Here is an 18,145-nt window from a genome sequence, read left to right as displayed (position 1 = left end):
TGATTTTCGTGGTGTATTTATACCTTTTGACTGTTACATAACGAGAGCGTAATTATATTTTATTGTATCACAGTTTTAGGACCTTTCTGTTGAAAAGGTGTCAGAGTTAAATCGTTTACATATACAACACCGTGCGTTAAGTGGAGTGCAGGTTTTAGTAACCCGCACTCCAGGGCATGCCCATTGATTGTCTCATTTTTGCTGGAGTTTACTTATTGTGACGGTAGGGAAAGGGAAGCGATAGAAATATCACATTAAGATGCTCGTCCATTGGTTACTTTTTTCAGGGGTTTCATATTGTGACAACAGGGAACGTGTTTTTATGTTTGACTATGATAAAAAAGAGAAAGAAGATCAAAACACTCGGCAATCTGATTAATACTCGGGGGCAACGCCCCGTCGTACAAATCAGATAGCGTCGTGTTTCGATGCTCTTTCTAACACATACAGCAATTTATTTATAGCAAAGTAGCAAGTTTATTTTATTATTTTTAATATTTATAATTATATAGATATTTAATTATGGTGCAATATGTACATGTATATCTCCGCACAAACATTGTTTTAAATAACATTTACCTTCTAGACCACCATGTTTAGTCTAGTTCTTGTTGCTTGGCTTCACGTCCAAACAACACTGTAAATGTCGTTTGGCGATTTTCTGGATTTACTGTAGCAGACGACCTCCGATCTAACATGTAGTTTCTTACCGTAAGTGATGAATGCAGTTAATATAATACAGTTCCATTGTTAGAACAAATGAATCTCATTTCGTTATCGATAATAAAAGGTATTGTCTCCCTTTAAGCTAACTTTTGTACGCGTTCATATTTATTGATTGACATTCCTACAGAACTAAAAGAGGCGTTTCTCAATTATTTTCTGTTTTGTAATGTTTGAATGAAATTTAAGCTGATAATTGCCAATGCTAAGCCCGTGTTAGGTTAATATTTCAAATGTATAATACGATTTGAGACACAGAACTAAATATTTGATATGAGAAAAATAAGCTGAATTGATCAATGAATTATTGTTTTCATTCATTTTCAAGTGCAAACAAATTAACAATGACTATGTCAAATATTGATACTATAAAATGGTACTGAACCTTATAAAAGCAAAAGGAAAGCAGGTATACAAACTTCATAAAATGTAGCGTAAATTTGGCAGCAAGTTGATGAGGTGTCACTACATTTGTTCCACTTTTCCCGTTGGACAGTAAGACATCAATATACATGGCAATTTTAAATTAAAGAAATCTAGTTTTCATTCATTAATCAGCCTATTGAAGACGTATGCCATTGCATGTGTTCTAAGTTAATATGTTTATCTTAGTACCATAATCGATTACATACTACAATTTCATGTCCGATGAAATCTAGCGAATAATTTATTTATTAAATGCAAATGAACTCTTAGACAAACAAGTAATACACGTTCTTGTGTATTCAAAACAGTTCGTTCAATCGTTAGAAATAAGCACAAACAACTATGTTGTGTGGTTATATTAACTAATACTGTTACTGGGAATTCAAATCTAAAGTTATGATATTATGCTTTTTAGATGTATACACCATAATGGTTGATGGGTCTGAAGAAAATGATGATGATGATTCCAAGGTCTTCTGCTCTTAACTTACATATAATATTGGAATGTTACAGGGATGATGTCTTTTGCAGGAAGATAAATTAGTTCATACTTACTTGGTTAGGCTTTGCTGCTGGGATAAGAATCAAGTTGTTAACGAGACAAAGATGTAGTTTCTTCAATTCAATTGTTATCATTTACATTCAATTAGAAATTCCTTGACAGTCAACGAAAGCTAGAATGATTTCTTTGTTTATGTCAAAGATATGTTTATGTCAAAGATATATTTTACCCATTTTAATATGTTTTCTTTATCCGCGTGATATCAAGGAATAAAACATTAGAAATAATAAATTGAAATAAACTATCTGTTTCTTTATCTTCGTTTGTCCCTTCATTTTCTTCTTCCTTTACTTCTTCTGTCATCAGCCATCAGTCTTATTCGGATGTGCACTTATTATTTAGCACCGCACATCTCTTGAAATGGATTGTATTCAAATTGATTTTTCAAGTTGAAAAAGTGCTTATTCTGTAAATCTAATCATCACTTGCTTTACATATTAAGTACTTTATAAATGTCTCTAACTTCTGTGCATCGGAAATAAAGTCTTCTTGCCTTTCGAAAATAGCAAAATCTGAGAAGAAATATTGCATATTTCAAACTGTTTTGTGCCACAATTAGGCGCTCAATTCTTCTTATTGGTTCTTATTTTGGGTTGAACAAACAAAACACACAATAATTGCATTGAGATAATTTTTTTATTAAAATCAACGACTTCGAATTTACATAGGATGTCGAAATATACATATATAAGACCATTGACAATAACGTTAACGGATAACTAAAATAAAGAATAAATCACAAAATACCTAAAATGATGTATGTTTTGTTAAAAATGCCTCATATTTTTAAGATGACCCAAAATAACTTATATATGTATTTGATCAAGTTCTTCAATTTCTTGGAAATGATATTTTTAACATAATCCCTTGGAAATTACCACCATTGTTTCAAAACTTATACCGCATGTAAATTAGATTACCATAACATATAATCATTGTTATGACATTAAAATGACAAAGATCTTTGACTTTTATTAGATAAGGTTTCATAATATTATTATATATAGAAGTTTGTCAAAAAATTGTGAAATGTTATTCATCATTGTTTAATGTACGTAATGTAGTCACACTGTTTTCGTATTGTTAGATATAACTAGTATAATTTGCGATGAAAGGTTAAGACATAAGTGAACATTTGTTACGAAAAATTACAGATATACACACACGTGCTTTATTTCTAATAGTGAATTTTTTTTCTTGATTCTTGATTTCCTTGATAGTTCAATTATGTTTAGCAATTAATGACAGATAGAAAGTTTTATTTATTCAGTAGCGTTAAAATGCTGAAATGATACATATATGAACACTTAAACAAATTCTAAAATGAGGTATGTCGTTAATCATGCAAGGGTGGTCAGATTCTAGTTTTAACTTGTTAAATAAACAAATAAAAAATGATATACTTATATTTACAAAACCGAAGGAAGATGACGAAAATAAGCATTCCATAATTATACATGTTTTTCTTTTAATGTAATATAAACTCAATATAATGATAAGATAAGCGTTTGACTTACAATACCAGTTGAACAACTTATGCTGTTAAATATATCTACTTGCATTGAATTTTAAAGAAATTTATATGACATAAAAGGCCTAAAAATGTTCCATAAAAGCTTAAGTAATATGTACGCTGCAGAACATTTAATAATCAGTGACTTGAAAAACAACTAAAATTTGAACATGGTCTAGCTATATTTTCCTTTTTCAAATTGATGAATACTGGCCATAAATATTACACCTGATTGGAATTCAATTTAATACCCAAATCTTACGATGACGTAGGTATTCAGTTTTATCTACATTACATTATTTTTCTAGATTTATGTCCAAACTTCAGACAAGAATAGTCTCTAATATTATTTCTGATTTATACCTTGCTACTGTGCAAAATGCGCATGCCAATATAGTTGTTTTACCAAATATTTTCTCTTTTTCTCAAGGGCAATTATTGAATAAAGCTATACAAATTAAATTGTGGTACATGAGAGCTCTAACATTGCTTATTATAAAATGTAAGTTAGGATTTTCTCTGTCAGTAGCCAATCGCTGACAGTCAAGAATTGCACATTTGCATTGAAGAGAAAATAAAAGAAAGCTTACAGATAAAGCGTCATATCGATAGTTTGAACAATGTACAGAAGCTTACGTGTATGTTATTCAAATGTTACGAAGTACTAACTGAAAGCTAAATATTATATAAATTATAAATATATTGTAACAAACCTATACTTACAAATAAACCATATAAATTCTGTCTATATTACAAACATTTGGAATGCTATAAGGGATGGGTTGCTTTATTAATCAGATAAAACATTGTAATTTATATTTATATATTTGTAGCATTCCTTTCAGTCATTTCTTTTGGGTCATCGTTCTAGTGATTCCATATTGAAATCTGTTTTATTGAACAATTAAATTTTAAATCTGATCCGCAGAAAAAGTAGGTAAATCTTAAAGATATTTATGCTCAGATACATGAAAAAACACTGATAATTGTTATATAATCGCTTTAAGTAAAGAGTACACACAGAAAGGAAACGTTATGTTACGTTTTTAACTTTACACATTATATGTAAACACAGTATGAATACATAGTGTCATTAAAAACAACTTGCATTTGGAACTCTATCAGTAATATGAATACAGTTTATGCTGCATAGTTTATCTCTAAGAAAAAACTTGATTTTTGTTTTGAAGCAGACTCAAAACTATTTTAACAAATTCTTTTTTTTTAATCGTTCAGTTAATGGTTTATCCAATTATCTACCCGACACGCTACTAGCATCATTATGATACATATCTTCAGCTATATTTGCCATTTTACGTCAGACAAATGAAACTTACTTCCCTCCTCTCGATAAGAGAAACATTTAAATGAACTGATCCTATATTTCTATTTATATTATGTAAACTAATTTGGAAACAAGAAAGTTTTATATACGTCACTTTGGCTTAAGTATTCAATGGCTTTTGATGAGATAAATTGAAGAGTGATGATTTTTGACGAGGTGGGGTTAGATTTTAAAATGACGACAACCTTATATAGTATCTTCAATGTAATACACGGCAATTCAATTTTATCTAAAATTAAATCATCTGAAGAACATACAGTTTTGGTAATTTGTTTATAAACATAAATAATTTGATGGCAAAATTAGTTGCAAAGACGATATATCAATCATAAAAATAATTATTTGTTGCTGCAATTATCGCAAAAGTGTTCTATAGCAGAACAACCATGCTTGATCGATATTATTTTCAAATTTTGAATGTTGCCTGCTTACCAATAACATCATGAAAATCAAACACATTTACAAAATTATAAAACTGGCTAAATCAAATATCATCAAAATATTTAAAAACACTATCTTGCAAATTCTGTTCCATCGACTATAATGTGCCTCTTTTCACTAAGCACACAATCATATCAGGGATCCCTGACCACTACAAGCGAAACGTTTTACCCGTTTTCTGTTGCACGTGCACTGAGCCTGCAGCATTTAGCCGTGCACACCCATCGTAATTCTCTTCATATATGCAAGGTAGGGCTTCTGTTATGGTTCATTCATTGAAATACACAAATAATAGTTAGTTATCTTTTCTACCCTCTTCATAAATAATCACAGTATCATTTGCATCAAATTTTATTCTATTTACAAATGATGCAATAAGTCAACGAAGTTAATCAGCATTGAATCAACGATAGTTTACATGATTGGTAGCTACTTAAAAATTTACTGCATCATACCATCACACGTATTTCAAACCACTTTCTTGTTTCAAAATGTGACATCAAGGCACATTTATAAAGTTCTGTAACACACCTGTAGAGTTACAAACACACAACACAACATTGTCAACACACTTGTTAAAGTATTGCCATTTTGCAGTATTAATGCGATGGAGCAAGCTGCACTTGTCGACGCTGATGCACCACTGTCGCTTGGATTTGCTGAAATAAAAGGAAGAACGTGTACTTAGAAGTTTAGAAAACAAATGGTATTCTAATTATGCACTGAAAATACAGCAACACTAGGTAAACATTTCAGGCAATTCAAAGTGATAGCTACATTCATTATACAACATTTACTACATCATCTTCTGAAATGAAGTTTAAAGCTCCTAATGTTGGCGTCTTCATTTTGAGAAATTTCAATTTCTTTAGTGAAAAATCACTATAAATGACCTTTATTGTTTGCCTAATTTTACTTACCGTTTATATGTATATATTTCTATTACTCTTACACTTGTTCGTTCTTCTACAATCTCTTTAAAAACATTTTTTACAAATCCAATTTTTCTTAAAAATGGACATGCAAGAAAAAGAACAATCAACATTTTCACAAGTAAAATCATCACATTAAAATAAACAAAAGATAAGAAATACACATGCGATTGATGAAATAATAAATATTAAAAGGAAAAGAAAACAGAACGCTTTTGTTTGCGACGACAATTTGTAGTTCAGTCCAAACAAGAAGAAAAAATACATAAAATGAATGATAGTAAACATGAACTGCTATTGAATATACAAAGAATAGTATGCAAAATCGCATGTTGATATGCAATATATCATATGTTATGTAAAATTATAATACCTTTATTAACAATAATTGCATAAGCTAAGCACAATGCATTAACCAGCTAGATAATCTCGATTTTTGTAATTGTTCACTTCGGACAGAAGAAATAACCGATTTTTCTTGTTCAATTTTAGAAGTGCTTTAAAAACTGAGTATGAATTTAGAATGCCATGTGTTACAGAAAATATAAATAAGGCTAAATAATTTATATAACAAGACAAACATAATTATAAGCGCAGTTTAAATTAGTAATTGTCAGTTTGAATGCTTTTGTTCATTAATCAAGATGGAACAGAATTTAGTTGTTGTTTTTTCGTAGAATAATGAAATAGGAAAATGTGCTGAAGTGTCTAAGTGCCTGAAGGAAAAAATAATTTGTAAATATTAAGGCATGCACGGTCGCTTACCATTTAAATTTCCACCACCTTTGTGAAGCCGATGGTAAGGAAAAGTAAAGTAATATATTTGTGTTCAGTGATTTAAAGTGAAGATGAAATTTCTAGATACTTATTTCAAAAGGGAGGTGCTTTTCTAAGTAAGTAAAAGTAATTAAAAAAGAAACTATTGAACTTGAAAGTATTAAATGCAAACACATCTTAATGTCATAAAAATACAAAAAGGGTACAATGCATGATAGCTGGTTTAAAACAAGGCACATGAGAAAGACATGCATATAATCTTATTATTGCGATATCCGATTTGTACTTTTAACCTCCTTTTGATAAACGGTCATCCATATGAACCTCTTTGAGATATTTCTTTTATTTGAACTTATATATCAACAAAAAGATTTATTTTAACATCCAAACAATCGGAAAAGTTTCCCTAATAAATGTTCCAATGTTTCAATATTTCGTTCAAAAATTAGTGACGAGATCCTGTCAAAAATGTAAATTATTTGCTAATTATTAGGCAAATGTATAATAAATAATTTTACCAAATATGCTTCAATATTATGATTATATATTCTGAATTTATAGAAGTGTAACACGTTGTATATTTTCCTACTTTTTATGAAATTATCAACAAAAACAGGTGAAATAATCTTATCTTATAATATTTAAGCGCACCAAACCCAAACAAACCAATTGAAATATAAAAACGTTTAAAAAACATGACACGGCTGATATAAGTCTGTTAACTAGGAATGTTTTAAAATTAATCAATGACCAAAAAGTTACTTTTTTGGGTTTGTTACATGTGATTAAAGAATTGAATCGGAATATTTCGCGTCAGAAAGTTTCTGACGCAAATTAAGTTTAAACAAAAGTGATATTACATAATGGTCGGCGATTATACACTTTATTTATTTGATTCAAAAGACAAACAAAAATATTATAAAAATTCAATGGTCTTAAGTACTGCGATTTTCAACACATAAAGTCTATGCTAATTAGAACTAACTTATGTTAATAGCAATACTATGTTGATTGTTAAAGTATTTATACTGGTGGGGAAAATACATAGATTTAAACAAGGATACAAGATAAATCTACTTACCACGCTTTATAACATTTGTTTCTGCTGTAATAGAAAACAAATGTTATATAATATAATTCATTAAGCAAAGGAAAAACAATTATAAAGCAATGAAAATTATCAACATCTTTCGTCCAAGTTAATATATGTGTACATGAGTGTCTTTGGAAAAAATCTTTGGAATATAACTATCTCACTTTAATGAAATAATATTGTAAAAATGGAAAACACTGGATGCTAGAAAAAATATTTTTAAATTGTTAGGAAATAAATAGATTCTAATGAAACATATTATATTCATTCATTTATGTTTTATATGTCAAAGGTGAAATATTATTAACATCAGGCTTATAACATATTTGTATCATGAATTATTATACTGCTTTACGATATATGAATTAACATTCAACTATTATTAATCGACGACATGCTGTTAAACACTAAGTATGACCGCTGGAAGATAAAAAAAATTATAATCCATTACAAAAACTGCAGTAAGTATTTTCATATTTAATTTATGTCTTACATTCTAGAAATGTTAATGTAACTGCAGTATTTCGTTTTGTATAATACTGTTCGCAAATAAATAAATTCATTTATTCTTTTTTGAAACAAAAGTACTGATTACTACATAGTCCAATGCCTAAAAACGGTAAGTATTGTTGTGCCTATTTTCGGCAAAATATACATCCGCCTTTTGTATATAAAACAACATTTTAGCTGAACATATTTTTCTTCTATTCAATTAAAGAATTTGCAAAACAACATAAACGATATTAAACCTTAAGATTAAAAAAAACTTTAAGTAATACAGTGTTTTATGTTATTAATATCATCATTCAAATTAGTATGTTTAAATAACATATCACACACTTTATTAACATAAGTAATTGTTAATATATATTTAAAACATTGACTAATCAGACAAAAGCTATGCTAAACGACATCAAAAGCTACGGACTTGAGGACAAAACGCTTTGTGAATTATTGATCATTTAACAAAATATCAAAAAAAGACCATGAAGCAAAAACAAAATTGAGACAATAACAGATATCCGAACTTTATTCATTTGAACTAAAGAATATTCGATATAGGCATGTAGTTAAACACCACAACCCGACTCGCATAAACTTTATTAATTATACCAAAGATATGGAAAACGATTTTGAGCATAGACAACAAAGTCAGTGACTCGCCAGAACCCCTTCAAAGTTTGTAATGAGCGATTTTAAATGTTTATTTTCACTAAAGCACATCGACAGAGGTTTCGTTTTAATAGGCTGCCTCTTACCAGATTCGGTATCAATATTAATATTATCGTCTAATTTTGGAGGGATCTTTTTTCTTGATCTCTTTGCAGACCCTGTGAAAATTGAAGGCGTGTGAGACAAAAGGAAGGCAAAGCTTTACTCACGGTCGTGAAAAGTCAAATAACTTTAAGATGCAACAACACCAGGCAGGTTATAAAGTTATACATGGAAACAAACCGACTTGTTAAATTTGTGTTAGATAAACCTTGCGTTATTTTGCAATGAATAATAAATATAACAATGTGTAGGTTTCTTATATAACGATGAAAAGTCAAACAATCGGCATATAATGCTTGGTTGCTACAAAGAAATTTAACCAGCAAGAAATTGACGTAAAACATGTTTTTATCCATTTCAGTTTGTGTAACTTCATTTTCATTTCGGATACACATTACTTATTGTTAATAAAATATTTCTAGACTTTAGTCATGTTAAAATCTTAAATATGGTTAAACCTGTTAGGGGTACTTAATTATCAGTTTTTAATTTTGAGGACGGCTGTGACAAGTTTTATTGCAGTTACACAAACTAAGAATGGATAATAAAACCAAATTTAAGAAGTCGGTTTTGAATAAAGATAATCACAAGATAACAACATCTCTTATTTTTCTTTTATACCTAATTTAGTCGAATCAATATATTTATCGTCTGGAGAACGGGCCTCAATGATTGGTCCATTCTTACCTTAAAATAATATATATTGAATATATATTGTTTTGAAATAGTATTTTGCATTTTCCGACCTTATTATGCATTTCTTAACAAAACCTTGCTGGTTAAATCTCAGTAATAAAGTAGCGTAAAATACTATTTCACGACGTATGATGTTATGTATTAATAATAAGATACTTTTACAGTATTATAGACAATACAATTCAAGACAAATGGTGTTGTGTGAAAAGATATGCCTGGCTTCTTTAACTCAATTAACTATAACCCAGTCTATTAGAAAGAGAGAACAACATACAACTGATTCCACACAGTTATATAACTACTTGTGGAAGATAAAGTTGGAGACAAACCCTTTACAGTAACTATATCCGTCTCAAGACACATGTTCGAACTATATTATGACCGACTTATACCATACAATCATAAAAAAAATCTCCGATAAAGCTAATACAAACATTTGAAATTATTTGCCTGATGGGAATTTCTTATACTTAATGATAAAAGAAACGGTGAAACCATTAAATAAGTTAATGTCACATACATCACAATTTATGAATTTATGAACCCTAAACACCTGGATAGAAAACTGTTAAAAGTTTTACTCGAATCACTCACCATTTAAAACAATGACATTCGTGCTCGTAATGGCTAGGTCCGAACTTCTACAGATATAGATACCCTTATCAGACATGTCTGCTTTGTCAATTTCCATTTGACTGTGTAACATTTTTGTCTTAGCTATTCTAAACTTTGCGATACTTATTCCTTTGCGTTCGCTTTCTTTTATTTTTTGTCCATCTTTAAACCAATCAATGTCCTCAGGAGGAAACATTTGTCCCGTTGCATTACATGTCAGCACGAGCTTTTTGCCCTTATCCACAAACTGTGGGCCTTCGATTGAGATAGCTGAAAAGAATACATTAAGGAAATAAAAGAAGAGCTCGTGGCCACATAGACATTGATTGTAATAAACAAAATAGTGGACCTGATGATATTTAGCAGAAAAGCATAAAGATGTATAAAGATGTGACAAACAATGACGAAGTTGTGCCATGTGAATACATGAAGAATTGAGAAAGCAATGTGTTTGAAATATATATAATGTATACAGAAAAGTACAAAGTAAGGCAAAGATTAAGAAACAATTATGAAAAACAAGTGAGAAGTTCCACCAAAGAATGATTTATTAATAATGTTGTATAAACTTATTAAACAAAATGTTTTTTCACAAAGAGCTAGATGTGTATTTTGATTGTTAATAAGAAAAAAATGATTCGAATTAAGTATGCCAAAAAAGAACTATGTATTGCACATGCATAAAGTAATTATGTCTTTATTTAACATAGAATTGTTGTGGCTTTATCGTATTACAATCACAAGGGAGACGGAATATTTGCTGCGTATATACTTTGTAAAGGGAGTCGGGTTTAACATTTTAAACAATGCTAGGTAAGGGGAACTGAGCTATTGAAATCAAAGCAACGCAACGAGCTGCAATTTTAAAGTCCTGTTTCTTTCGGCAATTTATGGCTAAAATTTGTTGATATATTAAAACCGGTCATAAACATAAATATGGTGTTTATTATTGGCTAAGAGAAATTGTGATAAAAGTAATTATAATAAGAGCTCCGATGGGATGGGGTGAAATTCGCCCGATGGAAAATTTACAAAAAATGTATCATAGATAAAAACAAAATGTCTAAAAGATTTTTCTTTTTTTTAAACGGACCTAGTAAAAAGTTACATTGAAATACTCTTCAGTGTGATATTTACTGAAATACACAGTCATTTGACTTGACCCATGCTTTATTTCAAAGTGCCAATTACACAATCCTAGGCCAGAATTAATTGCATGAAAAGGGCTTCAATAATTAGTTGACTGCAGCGAAATTAAACTAACCCTGTGTTTTGGTATTACATAATACCAATAATAAACACAAAAACGTGATGTCCTTCAAAAGCAACCATGCGGATACGAGCTTTTCTACGTACACATGAACCACAAGACGGACATACAACGTCATACATATGTCTTCGGCCGTATAAAACTAATATACATATTGTCTAAAGAAATGCCGAAAGAAACAAATGACGATAAGGGTGGTTTGAATGTGCGTTCAATGCCGAAACTGTTATTGCATGAAAAACCATACGTACCATTTTTCCTTGGAGCGGGTTCATCTGAAATGTCAAACACATTAGATTAGAACGTGATTTATTTATTTTATTAATAACATGTTAAACCTACCTATATATTTAAAGTTAATTTCAATTTCTCCCGAGCCTGCTTCATAGAAGTAACCAAAATTAGAGTTAAAGAGTTTCCGCATCACATCCTTTCATGAGCTACCAAATATCGTTATGAATTATCAATGATTTCTAGCAAAATGTTATTGTCAAAGTGAGTAAAGTGTAGTCACATCATACCGGTTCCTCTCTTTCAGGACCCCATTTTTACCTGAAAATAGCCCGGCCTAATGTTTTTTTTTTGTAATTTACCAATTTATTATGAAAGCCTTCATTAAATTCGGAAGATCGTAGAACAAAATGTCTTTTAACTGCATAATATTATCTCTGCGATCCAGTATACTTCAGCCATTTTATATTATAAAATATCATTTTTAAATATTCAATATTTGTAAATTAAACAATTTATCAATGGAGCAAGTTTTATTTCGACCACTTTAAAAAATCCTGGTTAAAGTGGTCAGCTTTTTATTTTACAACGACAATTATTTTACTTGTATATCAATACTTAATGTGTGTTACTTTAAAGTTTCTGCGTTACCACGCGGTCACTTTGACATAGTGACACAGGTTTTTTAAAATATACAATGAAATAACATTTTCTTATCATGTCTGTTAGCTCTTCTTCTTGGTTTTATTTTTCCGCAAATTTTATGACATTTTTGTGTCGATTCATCTCACCAAACTTTCTGGATAACTAACCAGTCCTTACTAATTTCTCCCCATGTGACCGACTACAAATCTCACATGATTTCTGTGAGAGACAAATGCTCATGAGCAAAAATACGCTTCGTCTTATGATCGAACGTGTGCCCCCTTGATTATTAAACCAATGTTCCCCATATTGATCTGAAGGGCGGACATTGAACTCTGCAACGAGTGTACTTGAAGAATAAGGTAAAAAATGATCTTTAACTCTTTTGGCACCTACCTAAAACATTGAGCTGTACATATTTTCTTAAATCTTCTTTCGTACTTATCTGGCACTCATACAGGCCAGCATGTAATGGTTGCACATTACTAATAATGAGATTCCATTCATCTCTGTGAGGTAGATGATCTACATCAAAATCAGGGTCACTAACAAACACCATCTCTCCATAGGTGAGAGCAAAGTTCTCATTGACTTTCTTCCAAATAACCTATAAGAAAATTGAAAAAAATCTTGCATATTTATAGTATGTGACACTAACATATCGATATATATGTTTGAGTCAATTCTTTGTATTATAACGGTTCGATGGTTATGTTTTTGTACTAATTTTGTCCAGAATTTGTATACTTAAAAGTAAATGAAGTCGAAAGTATAACTTGAAAGTTCTGTTTTCTGCAGCTTATTAACGTTTTTACTTGAATAGAATTTTTTATCGAATTATTTAGGGTGGGATCATTCAAACATTATGATTAAAATATTTATATTTCATTTTCTTATTCGTTTATTGTTTAACATGTAGTACAAACACAACTACCTGTTTCGTTCCAAGGTATTTCACACAGCACTGGAGAATAGCCCTGTCCCCTTTATAGTAAGTCACATTTGAGTGCGTGTCACAATATTCGGGCAGGCGGTATGTCCTGGATCCGTGAATTACTGAAAATAAAGTAATATAATAAATTATTTGGATTATAATTATTTAGTTAGAATAGTCACTTGAATGGCCCATTAATGTTTCCTGAACGATCTAGAACTAGGACAGTCCGATGATGTCTTGGAATAAAGCAGACTCGAACTTAACTCTTGCTAAATATGCTTTAATTAATTTTCGATGAGGTTCAACCCATACCAGTTATACTTTACATGTTTTGTTATAATCCTTGACATTTTGGGCATGTTAAAATGTTACCCAGACGAATAAAATACACTTTGTGTCGTTGAGCAGAGCAAAAAATACATTGCATGTTTGCTTCGGTGTGAAAACTTATATAATTAATTTATGTTATCTCAATGAAAAAGTGGCAGCGTTCAAAATTTGGATTCAAATAGTAAAAACATACTTTTAAGAAAAAAACGTTAAATTAATCCTCCTATTAAAGAACGAATAGGTGCGCCTTCTGGGATGAACTTTAGACTTAACAAAACAGCAAAACCAGTGCTCATCTAAGTGATACATTCCATTTTGAAAACAACTTAAAATATCTATCTGTATATTGACGCCCCTGTTTTTTTACCCTGTAGATCTTTGTTTAATTAGGTATGAAATCAATGGATGTCCTGCTTAAACGAACTTACATATGTACCATTCAATTTACAAGCGATATTTTATGTGTTAAGTATTGCAACAGACTACAATGATGAAAGATATTCGGATGTTATGAGATAAACACTTAAATATTTTAACAGGTGTTGTGAGAGAAACATTATTTGCTGTTAACTAACACAAGGTATTTAGTTGAATGAATAACGCTAAGGGATTTTTTGCTGTAATAAGAACAGTTCAAAGCTGATTATGTTTATCAAAGTTATAATTATTATTCTGGAAGAACAAAATCTTATCAATATTTATCAATGTTTGTAATAAATAAATTGTATCAGTTTTTTCAAACACAACAAAGCGCGCTTCAATTGACCTAATGTCAATTACATTTATTCTAGAAAACACATAACTGGTTTTCATTAATTGTTTTTTTTTTTGTTCAAAACAACACATAGAATAGCCAAGCGCAATTAAAAAAGTAAATTACTCGGGAGAAAAAAAATCACAATGTTTGAATTTTCAACAGCAAATCTAATAAACACATTAATCTCTTATGATTGTTAAATCTTCGTTAACAATTCCCTGGTGTTGGATATTCCCTCCAGCATCATTCTTAATTTATTTCAAATATTGCTCATTGCAGTCAAAATTTCTTTTATGTGATTTCGTGAATTCAAATAGATCATATTTTTGCATCTCAGCGCTAAATAAACCTCGTGCAATTTCTTTTAATTCCCTTTATACCAAGTTATCATTCCGCTTGAAATAACTTGTGAAAATAATGAATACTAAGTAGGCATTGACGCCTTGTTTCTTCACTTCGGGGGAGAGTTTCTCTGCAGTTAATTCAGCTTTATATTTGTGCAACATTTATTTAACATGTATGTTAGCACTCGAATTTTCTCCGAGACTTTCTGGGAACTTTCAAGTTGAAAATGTTTGCAAATCTGTTGTAAAAAATAAGAATGTGAATCAAAGAATTTGTCACATATGATATAAGTTATAATAGAGAAGAATTACAAGTGATCGAAAAATAAAATCTTTTGTGAATTACCCCTTACCGTGCTTGTACCGAACATTATAAGTCTTTGCCAAGTACAAATAGGAGCATGCACTCTGACAAGACTTAAAATAGCTGGTGTATTAACTTATAGTGATAATAAACATATTCAAAACATTTAGCGATTGAGTTACTAGTATGTGAATTTGTAATTCCTACCATTGTGGTATCTTTTTTTTATCATATTCAATATTCGTATTATTCCTGTTTCAACAATTTACTCCATATTCCTTGTCGCTGTTTATAATGTTACGGGATCAAATGCATTTATATTAAGTTTCAATTATGCTTAGAAATGAACGACAAGTTAAGTAATAATCTTAATAGTTGCAGCACAAATTATGAACGAGCTACTGTAAATAATATAGTCTGTTTAGGCAAACGTGATATATTATTTTTCTCCATGTTTTAGATATAACTCCTGATAATTAAGCATTCAAGAAAATAAATATAAAACATGGTAATAAACTAGAAGGTCGTCCAGCTGGTAACAAGCGTGGAATCAAATTGTATATGTAGTTAAAGTAAAATAATTAAGTATGCCTTCAGGCATCAATGTATATTTTTACCGTTTTATCGCACCCCCCTCGGCATTGGCATAATAGCGAAATTGATCATCTCAATTGCATGTTGAGTATAATCAAAGTGTGACTGTATCTATATTTATAATAATATGTAAATAATTTAGGAATCATTAACCTAACCTAGATAACATTGTCCTCTGTGAATTGTTTTGTTACACAAACGAGTTGCAAAAAAGCAAAAATGGCGGGCTTCCAGTCAGCATAACAATCGTTGAAAGATAGAAACAAAGGAATGCTTAGTGTTGTTTTTTACGCTTATACAAAGTTGTATTGTCTGATAGAGGATGACATTCAGTAGAAAATGGTAAGGAATATTGAGGGTTACAAACAACGTTAGCACCTTCAAGTGTGACATGACGAAGTACTAGTGGCAGTAATTATACATTTGGCGGCACCGTTATATATCTGATAGGAACGGATTATTCCGCGTTGCTTATAAACGAAACGTTATAATTCCATTCCTCAAAAATGTACATGCGCTTTTGGGACACGGAATTCGACAAAAGATAACAAATAGTAAATTTAAGACCAGTTTATAATGTATGAATTATGCATGTAAATGTATTCTTTGATGATATTAATTTAACAATTTTAGAACTTTATCAAAGGCGCTTTTATACCTCACTGCTCGTTGTTGTCTTTTATAAACATACCAAATGAAAAAAAAATACTATACAGGTCTTCTTTTTTACTATCATTTAGGAATCATCCTATCCCCTTTCCAAGATTATTGTTCCTTTGATATTACTAGAATATTTTTAATTGTTATTTTATAGGTCATTTGTAATACTTACTATTACATGCTGATAAAAGTTATTGTTAATATCATTTTTGCACAAAAAAAGTTTTCTTGCTCGAGCTCAGATATCGTTAATTGGGATATATATTAAAGACATTGCATACAGGATTGTGATATGTTTTTTTTTAATCACTTTAAATGCTTTATAAACAATTGGTTGAAACCCGCATCTTAAAATCACCAGATAGTTGATCGTAGTTAAAGTCCACATTTTTAGGTAAAATTGCAGCAGAAAATATTCCTGGTTATAAACAAAATACGAAATACGAAAAAATAAAATATATTGCTCCCAATTATAAGCTTCTTGGATATTGAACTCTGTTGGCATATTTATGTCATATCCAGATAAACAATATCAAATCAGAGAGTATTCCCTAGCTTCACTTATTACATGAAGCACGATGCTTTACACGGGGAATAATGTAACACTTATTACTGATATTGTCTCTATCGCATGTATTACAGATAGACGTTAATTACTTAATCATATTGTATTATCTTTTTTTCTATTATATCTGTTTATACAATCACTGGTCCAGTAACGAGATTCAGATGGTACAAATAACAATATGGAACACGCTAGAGACCATTTAATCAATGACCAGAGCGGTTTATTGGAGGCATAATTATCAAACAGTATATACATTAGCAATAAATTGCTGTTTGTCAGGCGTATACCTAATGAAAAGTACATTTTATTGCTATTTGTATACAGCACATTATTGAAACAAGTCTTTTGTTCAAATGGTTATTTTTTCCCTAAAGCATTTTGTTAAATAAAAAATTCAGAATCTTTATTCTAAGTGAATATTTCTAATTATTTCTTATACCTAATGACGTTAGAGTTGAGAGAAACAAAAATCGAAATTGAGTTCATGTAAAATCGAGTCGCTTTGAAAGCCCGTTGGTTAGATGTTTAAACAACTTCTGTAAATATTTAATGTAATTCTTACATAAGTTTTCAATAGAAAAATATTTTCTTTAAACTTTTAAACAACCTTTTTTGAGATCATTAAATAATATGTAAAAGGGTCATGTGCCATTGATTTCAATTTATTAGTCTTGTTATCGTAAAAGAAAGACATAGAAAAAAAAAACAAATGGAAAAGAAAATCGACAACAGATGAACATAACAAGCTGTAATTGGATTTTAAAACAAAGTAAATTTTCCTCTGAAATATTCTAAATTGATGCCATGTTTTTATATAACACTATATCACCCGAATGAATACCAGATGCCTCATCAAGTATATGTCAATTAAATAAAACTAATTAGATATATGAACCAAATTTATGATAACTGAATCCTGCACCATTCTTTGTATTCAAAAACCAACTTCTTGTCATCCAATCCGTTCAATAAAACGCTTTGGGCGGTAAATGTGCCGATGATGTATTGTTTGATTTAAATAGGAAGTATAAGATTATCACACCTTGAGCAAAACGTATATCAATCATTTAAGAGTGGTATAAATTTTGCCGACGTTACGCTCATATT

General features: G+C 30.1%; 1 protein-coding gene across 10 annotated transcripts in view; it reads right to left on the bottom strand.

The window, feature by feature from the left end:
• Positions 1-2,328: 2,328 nt before the first annotated feature.
• Positions 2,329-18,145, bottom strand: part of LOC132725226 (lachesin-like) — a 70,525-nt gene continuing 54,708 nt past the window's right edge. For 2 of the 10 annotated variants that reach the window (XM_060710311.1, XM_060710312.1), the window contains exons 3-10: positions 13,476-13,600; positions 12,941-13,151; positions 11,920-11,943; positions 10,378-10,668; positions 9,072-9,143; positions 7,801-7,824; positions 6,708-6,725; positions 2,329-5,669 (exon numbers count right to left, since the gene is read on the bottom strand). In XM_060710311.1, coding sequence (XP_060566294.1) covers positions 5,521-5,669; positions 6,708-6,725; positions 7,801-7,824; positions 9,072-9,143; positions 10,378-10,668; positions 11,920-11,943; positions 12,941-13,151; positions 13,476-13,600 — 914 coding nt within the window. In that variant the 3' untranslated portion in view covers positions 2,329-5,520. Of the gene's footprint in view, positions 5,670-6,707; positions 6,726-7,800; positions 7,825-9,071; positions 9,144-9,708; positions 9,775-10,377; positions 10,669-11,919; positions 11,944-12,940; positions 13,152-13,475; positions 13,601-18,145 lie in introns of all 10 variants that reach the window. The other 8 variants (XM_060710314.1, XM_060710313.1, XM_060710315.1 and 5 more) reach the window with 8 other exon arrangements.

Source organism: Ruditapes philippinarum, unplaced genomic scaffold (genome assembly GCF_026571515.1).
Source record: "Ruditapes philippinarum isolate M1 unplaced genomic scaffold, ASM2657151v2 ctg141_1_1_1_1, whole genome shotgun sequence".
In the NCBI taxonomy this organism is placed as follows: Eukaryota; Metazoa; Mollusca; class Bivalvia; order Venerida; family Veneridae; genus Ruditapes; species Ruditapes philippinarum.
The sequence above is the reverse complement of the archived record's forward strand: the minus strand, read 5'-3'. Positions and strand labels throughout refer to the sequence as shown.